The 19812-nt window shown below is 44.1% G+C and overlaps 1 protein-coding gene across 3 annotated transcripts in view; it reads right to left on the bottom strand.

Annotated features, from left to right (window-relative positions):
* UNC5D (unc-5 netrin receptor D) overlaps nt 1-17646 on the bottom strand; it is a 644487-nt gene extending 626841 nt beyond the window's left edge. For all 3 annotated transcript variants that reach the window (XM_070781382.1, XM_070781384.1, XM_070781383.1), the window contains exon 1: nt 17236-17646. In XM_070781382.1, coding sequence (XP_070637483.1) covers nt 17236-17338 — 103 coding nt within the window. In that variant the 5' untranslated portion in view covers nt 17339-17646. The remainder of the gene's footprint in view (nt 1-17235) is intronic.
* Between the last annotated feature and the right edge of the window lie 2166 nt (nt 17647-19812).

Genomic DNA, 19812 nt, shown 5'->3' with positions numbered 1-19812 from the left:
CTAAGATACACTTTAGGTCAACAATTTATCAAATAGCTATTCAGTAAAAGACATCCGCTTCTGCTCACAAGTATCAAAGATGAACAAAACAAAGCCTGCTTTCAAAAACTGATACACAATGTGACGCAAAAGAGAAATAAATATACCTAAAAACAACAGCATGAGGCAGGATGTGAGACATAAGAAAAGGAGAAGATGCACAAGACTAAGGAAATCATGAGACAATGTTGAAGCACAGCATGGAGTCTGGATGAGTAGGGGAGACATGAAAGGGCAGTGGGAAATGAAACCAGAAAAGTTCGTTGGAAGAACACGTAACCCCAGACTGAAAAACTCCCCAAGCATCTATGAAACTTTCATACATTACAAAGATGCACTACAGATCATTAGAAAAAGGAGGGAGACCCCTCCTCAATCAATGGTTCTGTGACAACTGGTTATTCACATGAAAGAATGAAATTAAATCCCTAACTCAAACTCTACACAGGAAAAAAAATCTATTCTGGATGGACTAAGGCATAAATATGAAAGACCAAAATATAAAATTTTAGACTATTAGAAGAATATACTTCATGAGATTCAGGAAGGATTTCCTAAACATACACAGAAGAACATAAAATGACTGACAACACTGATTAGCATAAAATTAAAACCTGAGTTCATAAGAAGATAACATTAAAAAGTCAAGTCATCAGAAAATACCATTAAGTTAAAAAAAAAAAAAAACTGGAAGACATTCCAACCACATATAACATTAAAGCTTATTAAAATACACACACACACACACACACACACACACACACACACGCTTCCCAGGTGGCGCTAGTGGTAAAGAACTCACCTGCCAGTGCGGGAGAATGTGGGTTTGATCCTTGGGTCAGGAAGATCCTCTGGAGGAGAGCATGGCAACCCACTCCAGTCTTCTGGCCTGGAGAATCCCCATGGACAGAGAAGCCTGGCGGGCTACAGTCCATAGAGTCACAAAGAGTTGGACAAAACTGAAGTGACTTAGTACACGCAAACACACACACACACGTGCATTTAAAACTCCTATAATTCATTAAGACAAATAGAAAAAATGAGCAAAAGACTTGAGTAGGTGTTTATAGAAGAAATATAAATGGCAATGAAATAAATGAAACAATGTTTAACTTCATTAGTAATCAGGGATATGGAAATTATGTCCATTCAGAGATAATCATATTATACCCACTAAATTAGCAGAAATCTCTAGGCCTGGAAATATTAACTGTTGGCTGATGTGAAGTGATGAGAACTCATCTTTGAAAAATGCTTTGGCTTATCTGGAAATTCTAACATACTCATGCTCTGGGTCTTACTAATTTACTCTCAGATGAGAAACACTTGAAAAGTGGGTACCATTAGACATGTACATGAATGTTCCTAGTAGCACTTTTCATAATAGAAAAAAAACCTGAAAATAAGCCAAATATCACTGAGAGTACAATAAATAAGTCAATTATGGTTCAGTCACAGCACCAAATACTGTAAGGGAGGGAAGTGATTCAACATAACATAGCTGAAAACTAATACTGGGTGAAAAAAACAATTGCTGAAGACTATAAATATACGTCAAAAAGAGGCAAAAGTCAACTCTGTTTAGGAGTACCTACATATTTGTTTAAAGTAGTTTTAAAGACCAGGAAATGATAGGCACAAAATTCAAGTAATATTATTTCTGAAGGAGAACCAGCGGGATGAGAATAAAGGAGAAACACAGAGATGAGTTAAGGATTGATAACGTTCTATCAATATGGTGGTGAAGTGCACAGATACCCATTTTGATTCTTTGAACTAAACTCATGTGCAACAACTGGTCATGAAATTATTTGATTTCACAGACAAAGAAGGAACCATTGGCAGCCGTGAGCAGAATAGAACTTTAAGAAACACTTGCTTTAGAAAGAATCGCTATGTCATAGCTCCTAAATTGGCAAAGAGGTACCAGCTGTTCCCACCCAATTCCGTCAACAGCAACAGTGCCCATGGGGCCAGCCCAACACTGTAACAGGGACTGTGCTGCCTTCATTCAATACCACGATGAGCACAAAGATAGAAACCCACTTACAAATGTGATCGCTTATCACTTATATCCTGGACCTAGGAGATGTCAGATGAGCCCTAGTAGGACTCTCCATCTGTGGGCCCTTGAGCTCTTGTCGGGAGGGAAACATATGGTGCAACCTCCAACCCTGAGTTCTTAAAACTCTGTTCCTTTATAATATCATGTCTCTTATTTAATCACATCCTTTTGATCAATACCTCAGTTCCTCCATCCTAGCAGGAAGAGGCAAGTTCCTAAAGACTGAAATGCTGAGTACCATTATCCAATGCCAGTCATCCAAGTTATTTGTGATCCAACATGAAAATCTAAGGCTTAATTCAATGGGGAGAAGAAACCTGGGTGGCCACCTTAATCCTTTACACTTTGCTATGACCAGGATTGTCAAATATCTTCTCTAAATCTCAAATGAAACAAAAGACAAAAACAGGATCAGTTTCTATATTTGCTCAAAATCAATGTACCCACTAAACCAGTGGCTCTCAATCTTTGGTTCTCAAACTGAGACTCACCTGAGGAACTTAAAAACGGTATCAGTGGATCCTCTCCCCCGAGATGCTGAGTAAGTTTTTCTGAGATGGAGGTCCTGGCATCAGCTGATTGAGAACATGAGGATTAAATTTTCTCTTCAAAATTTAAATTACACACATACGAATCTCTCTAAACAGAGGTGACGTTCAACATTTGGTGCTCATTTTTCCATCTACTATGTTTCAATGAAACTGCTAAAATATTAAATATCAATTTCAAACTTTAAAACTAGTAGGCACACACATTCAAAGCACTTCTCTGTCATCTTTTCACTTAACCTGAGTGACAATATTACAGAGGTCAGCGTTTCTACCAGTTTGGGGAAAAAAAAAGGGGTGGACAGGCAGGGGGTCCTTTGGGTGATGGCTGGGAATTTGCAGCTTTAAAACCTAATCATTATTTCCAGCAGCAAGAACCTTCACTGATAACTGCTAAAAATAACAAAAACCCTGAATATTTTGACACCTAATCTCCAAGAATCGGAAGTTTTCCACACCCTCCACGTCTAACACTTTCCCAACAAGGTGGCTTCAACATGAATAATCATTAGAGTCACTGGAGTTTATAAGCTCCAGCTCAACTACAGGGATTGTTTTTTGAAAGTTATCGTGGCCATCAGAGATGCAAAATTCACTCTAAGATAAAGATCAATGGGACTTCCCTGGCCGTGGTCCAGAGATTAGCACTCAGATTCCACTGCAGGGGGTGAGGATTCAATCCCTGGTCAGGGAATTAAAATTCCACATGCCACAAGGTGTGGCCAAAAATAAACGACCAGAGATGGCAAGAAGGGGAAGCAATTGAGGTTTTCAAAATTACATCCAGTCACTCTCTTTGGATCCAAATGACCTTTTGAGGGTATCACTGGCAACTTGCTGCCAGCCTCAAAAAGCTTTCTTCTAAGAAGTACAAGTCAACTGTGCTGTGTTAAATCGCTCAGTTGTGTCCAACTCTTTTCAACCCCATGGACTGTAGCCCACCTCTGTCCGTGGGGATTCTCCAGGTAAAAACAATGGAGTGGGTGGCCATGTCCTCCTCCAAGGGATCCTCCCGACCCAGGGATCAAACCCAGGTCTCCCACATTGCAGGTGGATTCTTTACTGTCTGAGCCACCAGGGAAGCCCAAGGATACTGGAGTGGGTAGCCTTTTCCAGGGGAACTTTCCTACACAGGAAGTCTATTACTTGTGCACATTTAGAATCTGCTCCATCTAGTGGTCCTCTAAGCACCCAACCTCTGAATCCATCTGAATTAACACCACGAGGGAGCCTGGTGGGCTGCCGTCTGTGGGGTCGCAGAGAGTCAGACACGACTGAAGCGACTTAGCAGCAGCAGCAACAGCAGCATCACAATGGACCTAGCTCACCATTCCAACTGGAAAGTGTTACCTTCTCACCACACATGAATATCCAGATTTAAATAGGGAAACATGGAAAGTGGAAGCAATTTCCTTATCCAGATAAGAATTAGGAGTTGTGTGGCAAATATTAATACTAAAGTTATTTCCTTGGATAAAGCATAAGGTTTTCTCTTCTAACTCATGGCAGTAACATCACATAGTCTGAGCTGAAGAGAAGTGACTATCTTCATCCTATGTACAGAATTTTTAATGACCACATTTAGAACACATTTAGGGTCTTCTAGTGAATTCGTACTGATTGAACAAATTTTTTTACCAAAGATGCAGAGGGTAAGTAATTTGAACAAAAGCTTGACTCACCCTAAATTTCATAAAAACACAAAACCAATCTATGATGTAGATACAGAAAATGTAATATAGGTCATTAGCTCTGCTACGATAAACTGTGAGCCCCTTAAATCACAGCCTCATCGTTCTATGATTCAGAACAGTACCAAAGATGAAAAATCTATCCTATTTCAAAAGTATTTAGAAAAACAAATATTTTAAACAAAAGGGAAACATCCTTTAAAAGCACGGTGAAATAATCAATAGGCTTTAGTCTCAGGGTATCATTCTTTTGAATTCCTTGGTGCCTCTACTGATTGTGATTGTTATTATGGATCCAAAAAGGAGAAGAGGCAAGAACCCTGAGAAAATGAAGATCTGGGTTCATAGGCAAACATTCATAGAAATGATCTCCTACAAGGCAAGCAATCTATGCTGCTTCTTTAGACCTCAGTTGCTTATGCAGAGATCTGAGCTTCAGTATAGACATTCTGGGATTTCCCTGGTGCCTCAGATGGTAAAGAATCCGTCTGAAATGCAGGAGAGCCAGGTTCAGTTCCTGGGTAGGGAAGATCCCCTGGAGAAGGAAATGGCAACCCACTCCAGTATTCTTGCCTGGAGAATTCCAGACAGAGGAGCCTGGCAGGCTACAGTTCATGGGGTCACAAAGAGTCAGACACAATCGAGCAACTAACACTCACTCACTAGACATGTTAAGGTCCCATAAATTTTCAGCAATACAATTTTATGATTCTTCTTTACAAATGGGATGCAGTGGCACACAGAAACTTACTGATCAAATTAGTGTTTATCATGTGTTAAATAAAGGCCACTCACATGCTTTCGATCTTTTGCTTTTAGACAATGCTCCTCAAATGCTAACAGAATTTCTCTAGACAGGAAAAAGACCAATTCTGTACAAACTGGGTTGGCCAAAACGTTCGGATATGGGAAAACCTGAACAAACGTTTTGGCCAACCCAATATATAGACTGCTGTATCAAAACCTCATGGGGTTAGCAAACCTAAAAACGACAATGGATACACAGACACACACAAAGAAAAAGCAACCCAGACACTAAAAGATGGTCATCAAACTGCAAGAAAACAAAAGAGGAAAGGAAGACAATAGACAACAGTCCTCCACAAAGCTATAAAAAGCTTTATTAGCAGAGCTCAAAGACCATCGCTGAAAATGAGGACCAGCTGATTCCCTGACCCTTTAAATCTAACAAAAGGGGGCAAAAGTCCTTGTCTTGAGACAAACTGGAAGGTTGAGTGCTGTATCTTGTGACTTTTGTTTGAATTAAAGGCATTTTACTAAAATAACTTGAGAAAGGTTCAAATCTAGAAATGTACCATGAAATAGCATATAGATGGTTTCTGCTAAAAAATAAGAAGTCACCCTAGCAATTGTGGGTCCATGCGCCCAGCTGGGCAACAACAGGCTGCCGTGGATGGATTCTAATGCACTCGGCCCTTTTCCACACTCACCCTACTTGGATGGACTCTAACCCATTCAGCCCTTCTCCACACTCACCCTACTTCTGCTGCTGGAGTTGCACATGCGTGCAACAGTTTACAACCATTGATTTAAGAGAAATTCATTATGTAAAAATCACACTTCTTTTACTGATGATTCTTGAAAACACTTGAGCCAAGGCTTACCAACAACATTCCTGAAGTCCTACTAACTTGTCCTAAAAATTCTTTCGGAGTACTTGTTACTGAAGGTTTTGACACATTTAAAATACCATGAAATGCCACCTGATATGCCAAAAATACTGTGAAGAAATGGTACTTAAAACAACCAGGTAGCATCATACAATAATATTAGAGCAGGAAGGAAGTCTGATGATAAAGCTATCTCTTCTTATTTTAGAAATAAAAGAACCAGAGGAAAAAAGTGACCTTTGCAGGACATGCAGCCTTTAATCTGCAGCCCACCACACTGCTCAAATAGTAAGGCAGGGTTTTGCTTTTGTTTTTTTTCCTGTTATTATTTTTAAAGCTACTTTTTTTTGGGTTGGGGGCGGGGAAGCCACATGGTATGTGGGATCTTAGTTCCCTGACCAGGGATCGAACCCATGCCCTCCGCAGTGGAAGCACTGAGTCCTAACTACTGGACCGCCAGGGAAGTCCCAGGAAGGCAGTTTTGACTTGGCGAGGAGACAGGGAGCAAGAGGAGACTGAGGGTTGGGGGTTGGATGGGAAAGATCAGGGAGAAAGCAAGAAACGGGGCACTCAAATTAAGAACCTGACGATCAAGTCAAAACTGTGTCTCCATCTCAAGTTTAAGTGTTATTAATGGCATTTAAATTAATAGCATAGAACTTTAATGATGTAAGTTTGCAATGATGATGATATATGACATTCTACTAATATATAATACATACATACAGATATCTGCACATTAAGGCACTTATCCCCTTGACAATTATTAATAATTGACTGCACAAGTGATGGTGTTGTCTGCTGCAGGATATGATAGGGGAGGGCTGTCTTTCCACATTGCTCTCCAAGATTGATGCGCATTTCAAGCTGTCTGCTAAACTTGCGATAATAGCCAATGGGTTTCAGTTTTCATTTTTGTATTTGGGATGGGTGGGTGGCGTTTTATTTTTATGTACTCTTTGCTCCAAGGTGAAAAAAAAATGACAAATATTTTTAAAACCATTCTTCCTTTAAAGCAAACCCCCCAAACACTTACATCCCACCCACACACCTAACACTGACAAAACCTGTGAACCTCCTGATTGCCTTTTTTTTTTTTTTGAAGGGAGATAACTTGGGAAGTTTCCTGATGCAAGCTTCTGGCAATCACTGCAGCTGCAGGTCTGTAGGCTGAGGGACATACAAGGGTTGACTATTCGGATGAAGGACAGTTACAATTTTCCCAGCTCCTTTCAAAAGGCTTACAACATACATATTTCTCCAGCAAAGAATTTCATTTTGTGGTCTGTATTTTTTTCCTATTTCTTTTTCAAAAATAGAGGAGATAATTCTTAAAGACACATTGATGAAAATTATTATTGCAAGTCCAAATACACGGTTCAGTTCAGCTCAGTCACTCAGTTGTGTCTGACTCTTTGGACCCCATGGACTGCAGTACACCAGGCTTCCCTGTCCATCACCAACTCCCAGAGATTACTCAAACACATGTCCATTGAGTCAGTGATGCCATCCAACCATCTCATCCTCTGTCATCCCCTTCTCCTCCTCTCAGATAACTTCCAGGTACAAATCAAAAGAAGGCAATGGCACCCCACTCCAGTACTCTTGCCTGGAAAATTCCATGGACAGAGGAGCCTGGTAGGCTGCAGTTCATGGGGTCTCGAAGAGTCAGACACAACTGAGCGACTTCACTTTCACTTTCAACTTTCATGCACTGGAAAAGGAAATGGCAACCGACTCCAGTGTTCTTGCCTGGAGCATCCCAGGGATCCCTGGTGGGCTTCTGTCTATGGGGTCACACAGAGTCGGACACAACTGAAGCGACTTAGCAGCAGCAGCACAAATCAAAAGAATTTAATCTTATCTCTAAACTGTATACAGAGAGAAAAAAGCACAAGATTACTGGGTTGGCCCAAAGGTTCGTTTGAAAACTACGAACATACCTTTTGGCCAACCGAATACTAATAAACACAATATATTTAGAAAAAGATTCAGATTAAGAAGCCAGGACTATATTTCTAAAGAGTGCTTTGTGCCTATAGTGACATCTTTAAAATAAAACTGCAGAAGAACAAACTGTGATGTTACTTTAATGAACTAAATTTTAATCCCTTTAAGAAATTTAGTTAGCAAACTCCTCAGGATAGTTTACATACCACTGAGGCCATACTACAGTGTGTGTGTGTGCTTAGTCACTCAGTCGTGTCCAACTCTTTGCGACCCCATGGACTGTAGCCCGCCAGGCTCCTCGGTCCATGGGGATTCTCCAGGCAAGAATACTGGAGTGCCTTGCCATGCCCTCCTCCAGGGGATCTTCCCAACTCAGGGATCAAATCCAGGTCTCCTGCATTGCAGGCGTATTCTTTTCCCATTTGAGCCACCAGGGAAGCCCAAGAATACAACAGTGGGTAGCCTATCCCTTCTCCAGGGGATCTTCCCCGCCCAGGAACTGAACTGGGGTCTCCTGCATTGCAGGCAGATTCTTTACCAGCTGAGCTACCAGGGAAGCACATATACGGTACCCAGTATACTATTTTTCATATATTCACAATTTTACTTGCCTCTGTCACTCCTGACACTTTTGTACTTGTTCCCTTTCCCAGATGGGACCACTTATGTTCATAACCATGAGAAACATACCTCCACATAAACCAAGAAGTCAACAGCTATCATTGAAATGTTTTACTCATTTATTTCTCCTTCTATCACACCTGTTCGTGGATTCCCAGTCCTGTCTCAAAAGTAGTACAAGCAGAATGTTGTAAGATCCAACTTCAGTGCAATCAACTTATTTGGTACCAAAATAAATAGAACAGACTGACAAGGTAGTCAGAAAGTCCCAGAAACCATTTGGAGACTCGGCGTCTGGTCCTAGTGCTATTTATGACTCTCTGTCCAGCCTTGGGTGGGAAAAAAAGTCTCTAAACCTTAATTTCATCATCTGCTCCATATCAGGGTGGATGTAAAAATACAAAACTATCCCAACTGTGAATGGACCTAAAAATGTCAAATTACATGCAAATGAATTATTCAAAACAGCACTCCATGATAGTGTCACATCTTACACTTAATCGTCTTTTTAGAATAACGTATCCAGGAATGTGGGCTTCCCTGGTGGTTCAGCAGGAAAGAATCTGCCTGCAATGTAGGAGCTGCAGGTTTGATCCTTGGATTGCGAAGATCCCCTGGAGGAGGGCACGGCAACCCACTCCAGTATCCTTGCCTGGAGAATCCCATGGACAGAGAAGCCTGGAGGGCTACAGTCCATGGGGTTGCAAAGAGTCGGACATGACTGAAACAACTTAGCATGCACGCATGCATCCAGGAATGTCGGCTTTACAATCTGTTGTTGGGGGGGGGGGGTGGCGTATATAAAACCCTCTTACAGTTATTTAATTTATTATGGCAACTAAATTTTCCTGAATATTTTATCACAATATTGAGTAAATTTTAGAAATGGTTGATGCTTTTGAACTGTGGTGTTGGAGAAGACTCTTGAGAGTCCCTTGGACTGCAAGGAGATCCAACAGGTCCATTCTGAAGGAGATCAGCCCTGGGATTTCTTTGGAAGAATGATGCTAAAGCTGAAACTCCAGTACTTTGGCCACCTCATGTGAAGAGTTGACTCACTGGAAAAGACTCTGATGCTGGGAGGGATTGGGGGCAGGAGGAGAAGGGGACGACAGAGGATGAGATGGCTGGATGGCATCACTGACTCGATGGACGTGAGTTTGAGTGAACTCCGGGAGTTGGTGATGGACAGGGAGGCCTGGCGTGCTGCGATTCATGGGGTCGCAAAGAGTCGGACACGACTGAGCGACTGATCTGATCTGATACCTTAACATAATAAGGTTAAAGTAAAAAATATTGTTTAGCATGTGTTATGGGACCAGCCCTGCCAGTGCAGGGTTAAGTAACATTAAGCGAGACGGCCATTGCCAAGTAGACACAGCAAGTGAAAGTGAAGTCACTCAGTCATGTCCGACTCTTTGCGACCCCATAGGCTGTAGCCTACCAGGCTCCTCTATCCATGGGATTTTCCAGGCAATAGTACTGGAGTGGATTGACATTTCCTTCTCCAGGGGATCTTCCCAACCGGGATCGAACCCAGGTCTTCCACATTGTAGACAGACGCTTTACCGTCTGAGCCACCAGGGAAGTGCAGACACAGCAAAGGAGGACCCAAAACCTACTCTCACATCATGTCAGGATCCAGCTGCTTGGGGAGCAAATGTGCCCCACGTGAACACTCCTCTGCTTTTTTAACCAACTGTTTCTGTTCAACTTCTCCCTTCAGTACAGCCTCACTTTGAATATCCTGAACTCGGGACCTTTTTAAGTACAGCGCAAGTCAAGAGATACGATAAGATGAAAGGAGGTAGAAAAGGTCCTTAATTCAACAAAACTTTGACTTTGGGTTATTCAACTTCTGGGGGACTCAGTTTCTTAATGAACTAGGCACAGACATGTCCTCCATTACTTCAAAACAAAACCCAAGCCTTTGAAAATATTACACCCATCATTCCAAATGCTGGAAGCAAGACACGATATTCCATCAGAATGGGGCTCTCCCTGAATGCTTTATAAGTGGTTCTACATTTCTCTGTGTTAAAACTGACATTTGTCTTTGCCTATTCTTCTATTGGCATTTTTACAATACTCTTACATAGGACTCTACTTCATACCGTCTTCCAAGTGAAAAGCAATACTGAAGATTAAAAAAAAAATTTTTTTTCTTAATCTTGAATTACTACCATCCATGACCTGCTACTCAAAGTGTGGTCAGACAGTGTCATCTGGAAGTTTGTCAGAAAATGGAAACTCAGGCCCCTCCCCAGATTTATGGAATCCGAATGTGCATTTTAACAAGATGTGCAGTGATTCAAATGTACATTAACATTTGAAAAGCCCTGATTTGTGTGTTTCAAATATTACCAGCTTAGCTTTCATAACCCGTGATCATTTGGTTTCCCTTCCTCTTCCAGGAGATTTTATTAAATTAAATTCAAATAAAGACGGTAACTACTAAATAAGTACTGTGACAAGGCAGGAACCACCAATCTCACGAAAACAACTCCACAGAATGTGCCACAAATTTCTTATAGAGGCAAATCTTCTCATCCGATATTTAGTAAATACACTTGCTTTTATAGTAAAATCTATGAATGACATTAAGCCTAGTCATCCCAATGTTGGTTGGGCCCTTGAAGTCATCAGGATTTCTTTGCTTTAACCTCTAGTATCTCCTGCTTCCTATGACTGCCTGCCAAATCACTTACCTTCAGGGGATGTCTGCAGTGTCATTTTCCCTTGGACTTACCTGATTGAGAAGTTACACCATTCAGTGGAAGTGAAAAAACACATCTTGTAAAACCCATCCTGAGTCAAATTCCATGGGGTTGCAGTGAAATTACCCATATGCTTCCTCCCATCCTTATAAGCCAGGTTCCAGCAGAAGCAGATAGAGTGTCAAGGTCTCTCATTCTGGGGAGAGAGGCTCTTTAGCACTTTATGAACCAGAAATCTGGGGGCAGAAAGTCAATACTTGCTTTAAGTGAGGCTGTAACTGACCTCACTTGGAAGACAGCTTTTGGCTTCCGGCTTCCTTAATTAGGAAGGAAACTGTCAGAAGAAACTGATCATATAGGAGAAATAGAGGCCTCCCTGAACTCCTGTCCTCTTGGAAACCGTATTAAGAAACATTTGACAACCTGAAACATCAGGGAACAGTTTACATCTGTCATGGTCTGACGTAAGCCAACAAGCGGACTCCACGTTCTGGTTTCTACTTTAGCCCCATCAACACAACCCTAATATTTCTGCCCCTAATTTCTTAGTCCAGGGAAGTCCAGAGAGGGCAGGGGTGTGGAGAACAACATACGCGGTCCCCACCGTCCTGTGCACAAATCCACTTTTCAAAGAAATCCTCCAGAAGCATGAGAGTCGGTGGATTTCCAACGCGGTCCAAACTGAATACGGGAACATCCGCCTAATTTCTGCCCGTTATCTACGCACAGCATGTGTACGCACACAGTAAGAGCAGACAACGCAATGTGGTACCAAACAATTAAAAGTTCTTCTCAAAGTGGAGATGCAAAACAGAACGAATCTCTCTCTTCTATAAATGAATCGAGCCATCTGCCTCGCAGAAGCAGCAGCAGGAGTACCCAAAACAGCAGAAACAGCAACCTCTGGTGTTAACAATCTAGTCTTGAATCTCATGCTTCACATTTCCCCGGCAAACAAGGCTAAAAATACAAGACAGGCAACAAATAGTCTCTTGGGATCTGCCATTCCATGGATGGCGTATTCAATCAGAGCAATATTTTGTGCTGAAATTCAAAATTGGAGGTGGGGGGTACAAGCTATCACATTAGAAGCTGGTGCTCGGAATTTTAAGTGTGAATCTGATCCCAAAGTATATTAAGCTGAATGGTGAGAGGGTGGCTGTTTCCATACAACATAAATCTCTGAGATGTAGCTGAATACATTTATAGATTTATTTAAGCTCCTCTAAATTCTTCTGCAAATCTCATAGTTAGAGAGATAATTTTAGCCCTCGTGTCACCAAAATATCAGAGCCGTTTTGCTTTCAGCACAGCTTAGAAAAGCCTCTTTGCCGTGGGCTCTGGAGCGGGACTGCGTGGGTTCAAATCCAGGCACCACCACAAAATAAACTTCATGGCCTTGAGCAAGGAACCTGACCTCTCTGTGAAGTTGTTCTCTTGTCTTAAACAGAAAAATCTTAAGAGCGCTCACCTCAAAGACTTATTTTAAGCATTCTATGAGTTAACACATGTAAAACTCTTTAATTAACCAAGGTGTGGGTGCATGCTCTGTTGCTTAGCGCCCAACTCTTTGAGACCCTATGGACTGTAGCCCACCAGGCTCCTCTGTCCATGGGATTCTCCAGACCAAGAACACTGGAGGGGGTTGCCATTTCCTCCTCCAGGGGATCATCCCCCACCCAGGGATCAAACCCACATCTCCTGCATTGGCAGGAGGATTCTCTACCACTGAGCCACCAGGGAAGCCCATAAATACAGTCACTACTAGTATTATTTAATATTCAAGCAAGGCTGCAAAAACACCTTCTCTTAAAGAACAGGCATGATATAAAAAGCAGCAATGCTAGGTCTCCTGCCAATGGCAGGTACTGAACACACTAGCGGGTGAACAGGGAAGTGCTGTGACCTAGAGCCTGTGGCCAAGAATGACAGAAGAAAGCTCCCTTTGGTTATTTGAGGCTGTTTGTCCGTGGAGGCAGCTGAATGAGGAGGACAGAAGACGAGACAATAACGCAGTGGATCAAGTGGTACCACCCAACAAAAGGGACGATCAGAATTCACGGCTAAGGGACGATCAGAATTCACGGCTAAGGGACGATCAGAATTCACGGCTAAGGGACGATCAGAATTCACGGCTAAGGCATAACAAGAAGGGGTACATGTTCTGGCTGCCTGTTAAGAAGACACCCTGTAACATCACCATCACCTTCCTTAAGAGGATGTGATGGAATAAATCTTTCTTCGTACACCTGTCTTTGGGATTAGACTATAACCGCTATGGTCTGGGTCCCCAGCCTCCATATTTAAAAAGAAGACAGACCCAAGGAAGTGATATCAAATTTCATGAACTCCTGAACAGGCTATTTTTTGAGAAACCTTGAAAGCCGGCAATACTTTAAGCTGGGTCCTTCTTGGGTGGAAGGAGGATGGTGAAAAGTTTATGAGTCATTGAGGCAACAGGAAAGGGTTTCCCCAACGACTGAGACTGCAGGGTATGGACCTACCAGTCCCACTTAGAGAGTTTTGATGGAACTCACTGAGGATTCCTGGGGTTCCACAGGTTTTCCCAGCCTTAAGGGTACCACTTAAAAAACCACAGACAGGTCACTCAAAGAGTGAGAAGAATGGAAGGCTGACATTACTATTTTTCCTAGTAAGAATATTTTTTAAAAAAATGGTGACAGGTGCTGCTATTATATGGACAGGTAAAAACAATGAAATTTCTTAACAACTGAGATACTTAAAGACAGTTCCTGAGCTGAAGCCTTTGTTGGGTAGGAAAAGAATGTGTCACTGGACTGCTCAAACTAAGAGCACAATCCAAGAGTCACAAAAAGAAAAACCCATCGAGAAATTGGGAGAAAAGGCTCTTTTTTCATAGCCCCGCTGTGGAGGGGAAGATTTTGGAGGAAAAAGCAGCAGAATGTAGGGCAGGGGAGGCAGTAATAATTTTCGTTAAGGAGAAAGTGAATATAGATTTAAAACTGTAGGAATGAGGGAGGTAAATGGATTTAAGTATGCACAAACCACACGACCTACGGTGCCCATAAAGTAGACATGTATTTCTCTTGCCCTTAATGCATTGCTATGGTTAGGGTAAGGAAGATTGCATTGTCCAGAAAAATTTTTTAAAGAAACTGGGTAAAAGCTCAGCCTACCTGAGATCATCTTCCTCCCTGCCTTCAGACTGGGATCTCGTAAGTACAGTAGCTAACAGAGGAATTACAACCAGATCAACAGCGGGGCTCATTTTTTTCAAAGAACAAAAACAAATCAGTGTGACAACATGATGGGGATTCAATTAGCACTTGGCAGGTCATGAATAACTTTTAAACCACTTTCTTTTAAGTTGGAAAGTGTTAAAATATACGGTAATCATGGTACCCAAGTGCCTTCCTTACAGTATGCTATCCATCAGGAACATAAATCTGAAGTCAGTCTAGTTTACAAAGAAGAGAACCAGAATGTAGTATCTTCAGGCAGTCTGTTGCCCCAGGTAGTTTCCTCTTTGAGGACATTCAAAGCCAATCATCTGAAATCTCATTCCCCATTTTCAGACGGTTTTACTTTAAATATGGAGTGAAAGAAAAGGGGAGGGAAAGGAGTATGGTACAATCATCTTGGAAACAAATAAATGATAGCTAATTGTAAAGACATGGCTACTGAATTGTTCAATAGTATTATATAGTCAAAGTCAAGAGCCTAGTTCTGTCTATCCTGTTGTTTAGGGAAAGCAGAGAAGCTTGGTTCAAAACAATGTGAAAAGAACAACATAAAACACTATTTACTTGGATAAGTAAGAAGGACAAGAGGCCAACCCCAGAGACACCACTTAGTAAACACGTCCCCAGGGGAACCTCATCTTGCTTTCAATGAAAGGGCACCATCCTGGGCTGGGAGAACTGAAGTAACATTGAAAGCCACCCTTTGTTCTGAAAAACTCTTAATTGTGCCCACCTGTCCCAAGTCAGGTGCGTGTGGCTTCGCAGACTTGCAGCCTGTTTACTGCTCATTTCTTGGGGAATCTCTGACAGGTGCTAAAGGTAATGGGCTTGCTGCCCCAACAAGTAAAATATTACAAGGGAAATATTAGTCAGATGTACAGCTCCACTCCATGTGTCTTGAACACCACTATGATCTGCGCAAGACATTTGTTGTAAATAAGCCTGCAGAGTGTACAGTATGTTTTCCAGGAGTCCTCCGAAGAACAGCTTGCCGACAAGAGGTGCTAGCCTTAGTTTCACAGCCAGCAAAACTCCATCCAAGAGGCTTTTTGGCAGGTCCGCACCTCTTGTTTCAAGCTAGATTCAAGACAGACCCATCAACCAAATTCCAAACGTCAGTATGTGGCATCAGTCACTCTTAGGTACTCAGCATAGAATAGCCAAGTGGAAACTCAGACATTTAAAATCAACATTCAGGACAGAAAAGGCCCGCTTTCCCCCAGAACAGTGTATTAAAAACAACTCAGAGCTGACTTTGCAAGGAGGCATTCTCCGTAGTAAATTAAATGGCTGAAGCTTGTGCTTCTTCCAGCAAGGAAAAGAACTATGCTCCCCACCATCAGCGTGTGCAATCACTGGCTCATTTTTAAGCCTTTCCTGCTTTTTTAAAAGCCTACTCCATTAAAAGGAGCGGGAAAAAAAACTTTTCAGGAAATGAAATGCAAATAGTCACTGAACAGGATCATAAAAGGGGAAAAACCTCTATCCACCTTTTTTTTTTTTTTTAAATTTTTCATTCCAGGCAGCAAGACTGCTTTTAACACACCGTTAGCTTTTATAAAAATGAGATGATACTGGTTCTTTTATGATCATCCTCAACCCTTTCCACCCTTTTCTGTCTCGCGGCTACTCACAGTATGTTCGAGGGAAATGAGGTGGGCTGGTCAGTTTCACCTCTCGCCAGACCAGCGTTAGGTAAGTCACTGAATGTAATTTACAAATTCTAAGCCTAATGGATGACACCCAGGAAATAAAGAAAGGTAAAGAAGAGCGGGAAGGAGAAGCTTCCTGGTGATTTCAAAGGTAAAAGGCACAGTCCTCAAGCTATGCGTAACACTGCCTCTGATCACCTTCAAACAAGTCCGCGGGTTTTAAGTTGATGCTCCCCGTCCTCGCTCAAGGTGGAGCTGAAACCAGTTGCAAAATTTCCCCCTACTGGAGTCCAAAGGAGCCAGGAAAAATGGGGTCTACGTCTCTAAGTAGAAAGAAGCAGCGGCTTACCTGCCGCTCAGGGGCCCCGCGCTGGCTAGCTCCCGGGCAGGAGCCGGCACCCGGCAGGGAAACCAGGCGCCGGGTGACCGGCCTCGGGCCAACTGCGAACCCGGCTGGGCACTGCAGGCGCAGTTACGCGCGGCCCGCGCACACAGCTTTCCCGGGTACACGGCGGCCTTCTCGAAAGACAGCCCAGTGCTGCCCACGACCTCGGGCTGCTGTCGCCCAAGGCGTGTCGAGCTTCGCGGACCTCAACCTAAGTGCTGCTCCCCAAAGGGAAAAGGCGCGATCTCCATTCAAGCCCACCCTACCGAGTCTCCCAGTACCCGGTCCCTACTCCCCAGGAGCTCTCGGACACCCCTCCGGGCGCCCACCCGAGAACGGGCTCGCTTCGGAAGGAAGTGGAGTGGACTCGAGAGAGCGAGAATGGAGTGAAGAGAGCGGCGGACTCCAGTCTGCAGCAATTGGGGAGGGCTCGGAAAAGGGAGAGAACGAAGAGAATCAAGGCAGGGTAGGGGCCCAGCGGTCCCAGCAACCTGTAGGATTGCAGCTGATCTCAAACTTGGGGTGGGAGACAGACAGTGGTCCCCTCGGAGGTCCTCCACCCGAGAGCCACCCCTTGCGCTCCGCGCGCGCGGGGAGGTGCAGGGCGCAACTTGAGAAGCCAAGGCCATCGGTGCGGGTCCCGATCAGTCGCCTCTCCCCCGTCCCCTCCTCCCCCCGCCCGGCCCCGCCGCCCGCTGGGCCCCGCGCTTACCTCGGGCAGCCGCAGCCCCCGCCGCCCAGAAGCAGAGCCCCAGCCAAGGGAGCCACTGGCGCGCCCCTCCAGCGCCTCTTCCTGCGGCGGCCGCTCTCCCCATACTGCTCGCCCCACTTGGGAGTACAGGTCTTCTTCCGCGCCCCGGGAAAGACTCGACGAGCCAGGGGGTCCGAGGAGAGTGGGTCCCGGGGGTCTTCAGCGAGTGACTGCTCCACGGCCGCTCCCTACAGCAGCAGGGCAGGGCGCTCCGAGTCGCCGCGCGCTGGGCACCCAGAGGATGCGCGCGTCCCCATAGCCTCCCACGGCGGGGCGACCGACGCCGCCACGGTCACTGCTGGAGCCGCCCGCCTTCCCCTCCGCACCGCTCGCGAGCAGCTCTCCCGCCGCAGCCGCCGCCGCCGGGATCCGGACTAGGGAGGTAAGGAGGGAACCCGCATCCCTAATGAGACCCCCGTGGCCGCCCCTTCTCCTCCCCTCCGAGCGGCAGCCAATGAGCCGGGCCGGGGCGGGGCGGCGGGACGGGCGGGGGCGGCCGGCCGCGCGGCGCTGGGTGGGGCGGGCGGCGGGAGGCGCAGGTGAGTCCTGCGGAGGCTGCGCACAGCCCCCCGCCCCGCCCCAGGTTCCCGCACGCTCCGCAAAAAAACCTCGGCTCAGCAAGCTCGGACGCGGGGCCTGAGCGGGGCTCGCGGAGATCACGCGCGCTCCAAAGATGCGAGCAGAGCCGACGGGCCTCTTAGAGGCGAACCCGGCGCAGAAAGATGTGAGCATCTCGGCAGCCTGAGTATCCTGCTTCTTGGAAACCACTGTTCTGTTCAACTTTGAGCCCTTTCGCAGCCCTGCCTCTCTATCTTCCATTTTTTTAAATCAAATCAGGCAACACTCTTGAAGCATTAAAAAAAAAAAGACTCAAATACCAAGTGGGGAAAAAAATATCACTAGAATAAACCCATTATTGCAGCTAGGCGAAATATGCAAGGATGTACAGAAAGCGGTGGGGGATCATGGGTGCCCTCAGAGGATGTGATTGAGTTTTCTTTTTTTTCCCCCCCAATTTCCTTGTCTGCGGATCTAATCACGCTGGAATCCCCCCAACTTTTCAGAAAGCTACCTCGTTTCTGACAGCTCCTGTTTTGTTTTAATCTGGGCCCTGGCAATTGCTTTCCTCCTAAGCATCAGGGAAAGGCAGTCGTGCTGGGCCTTTGTAAGAAGGAAAGACTTTTCTTAAAAGTGTGGTTTGTTTTGAATAGACTGTCAAATCTTTATTTAACTGCTTTTGAAAGTACCTTGTGGTTGCCTCTTAGAGTCCCTCCTGCAGAAGGAGACATTTGAGAGACACTGCCTTGGGCCACACAGTTTCAGAGCAAAGAACACACCAGGGGGGTTGGCCCTGAGTTCAAGGCTCTAAAGGCAAGGCATCTCATACTCTCGCAGTATCGAGCCCCCCCGCCCCCAAATGGTGTCTAAACTCAGCTGGTCAGAATGTGTGTCCCCTTTTGCCTGGTGGACCCAAAAGAAAATGAAGTCTTGGTTTGAAAGAAAGACAAAGTTGTCAACGGCTCCCCACTGCCTAACATTCAACATCGATACAGAACTTTTACAAAAATCCATCTCTCTGGTCAAGTTGTTACCTGCTCCCAAACACCTTTCTCAGGAGAATAAACAGTTTAAAGTGAGGTAATTGTTCCGGATGAGGTAATTGCGATAAATAGCTTTCTTCCCAGGAAAAAGAGGATGATAGGCAGAAAGATTGATTCCTTGATAAGCACGCAGGCCATCCCTCTCCGGAGTGCCACCAGACACGTGACTGTCAGCAATCACTTCCTCACGTCTTCTTGCCGTTCAATAAAAGGTTTGGGACCCGGTCAAGAAAACCAAGCTCTGGGGAATGAAGGCTTGGAAACAAAGACTGATGTGGGACTGGCCAGGGACTCGTCTGAAAATCTCTTTAGAATCTTGGTAAATGAGGGTTTTGTCCTTTTCCTCTGAGAAGGTGAATTGGGAATTAATCTACCAAATATGCTTTACCTGTCTCCTGGAAAATAGTCATTCATCCTCCAACTTTCCTTATTCTTCAAGACTATGTGACAGGTATATCACAAATGAGTATTTTCTTTAAAAAAAAAGGAAGAAAAAGGAATGACTGTTTCTCTGAGATAGTATTTAAGTACTATTGACTTCAAAGGGATGCAAAAGTATAATAATTTTATTTTGAAAAAAATATCTAGGAAATAGATGAGCTAATAAGGTTAACAGGTGAGATTAATAAGTCCAGTAAAATTGGGATGACAATTAAGAGAGGACAGAAACTAAGAATCTTTGAGTGCATACCTTGCTCAGTATAGGTACATTACATATGGACATGTATATATTATGTGTTCATATATTTGTTGTATATAAATATATATTATATATTTTTGTTTTTTGTTTCAGAAAAGAACCAAACTCTGGAAGTTAGGTACTATTATCCCTGCCGGGCAGCTAGTCAAGCTGAGTAGAGAGTGATTTGCTCAAGGTCACATAACGTGACTCAGCTGGTAAAGAATTGGTCTGCAATGCAGGAGACCTAGGTTCAAT

Source organism: Bos indicus, chromosome 27 (genome assembly GCF_029378745.1).
Source record: "Bos indicus isolate NIAB-ARS_2022 breed Sahiwal x Tharparkar chromosome 27, NIAB-ARS_B.indTharparkar_mat_pri_1.0, whole genome shotgun sequence".
Lineage (NCBI taxonomy): Eukaryota > Metazoa > Chordata > Mammalia > Artiodactyla > Bovidae > Bos > Bos indicus.
Note: the sequence above shows the minus strand (reverse complement) of the source record. Positions and strands in the feature narration are given on the sequence as shown.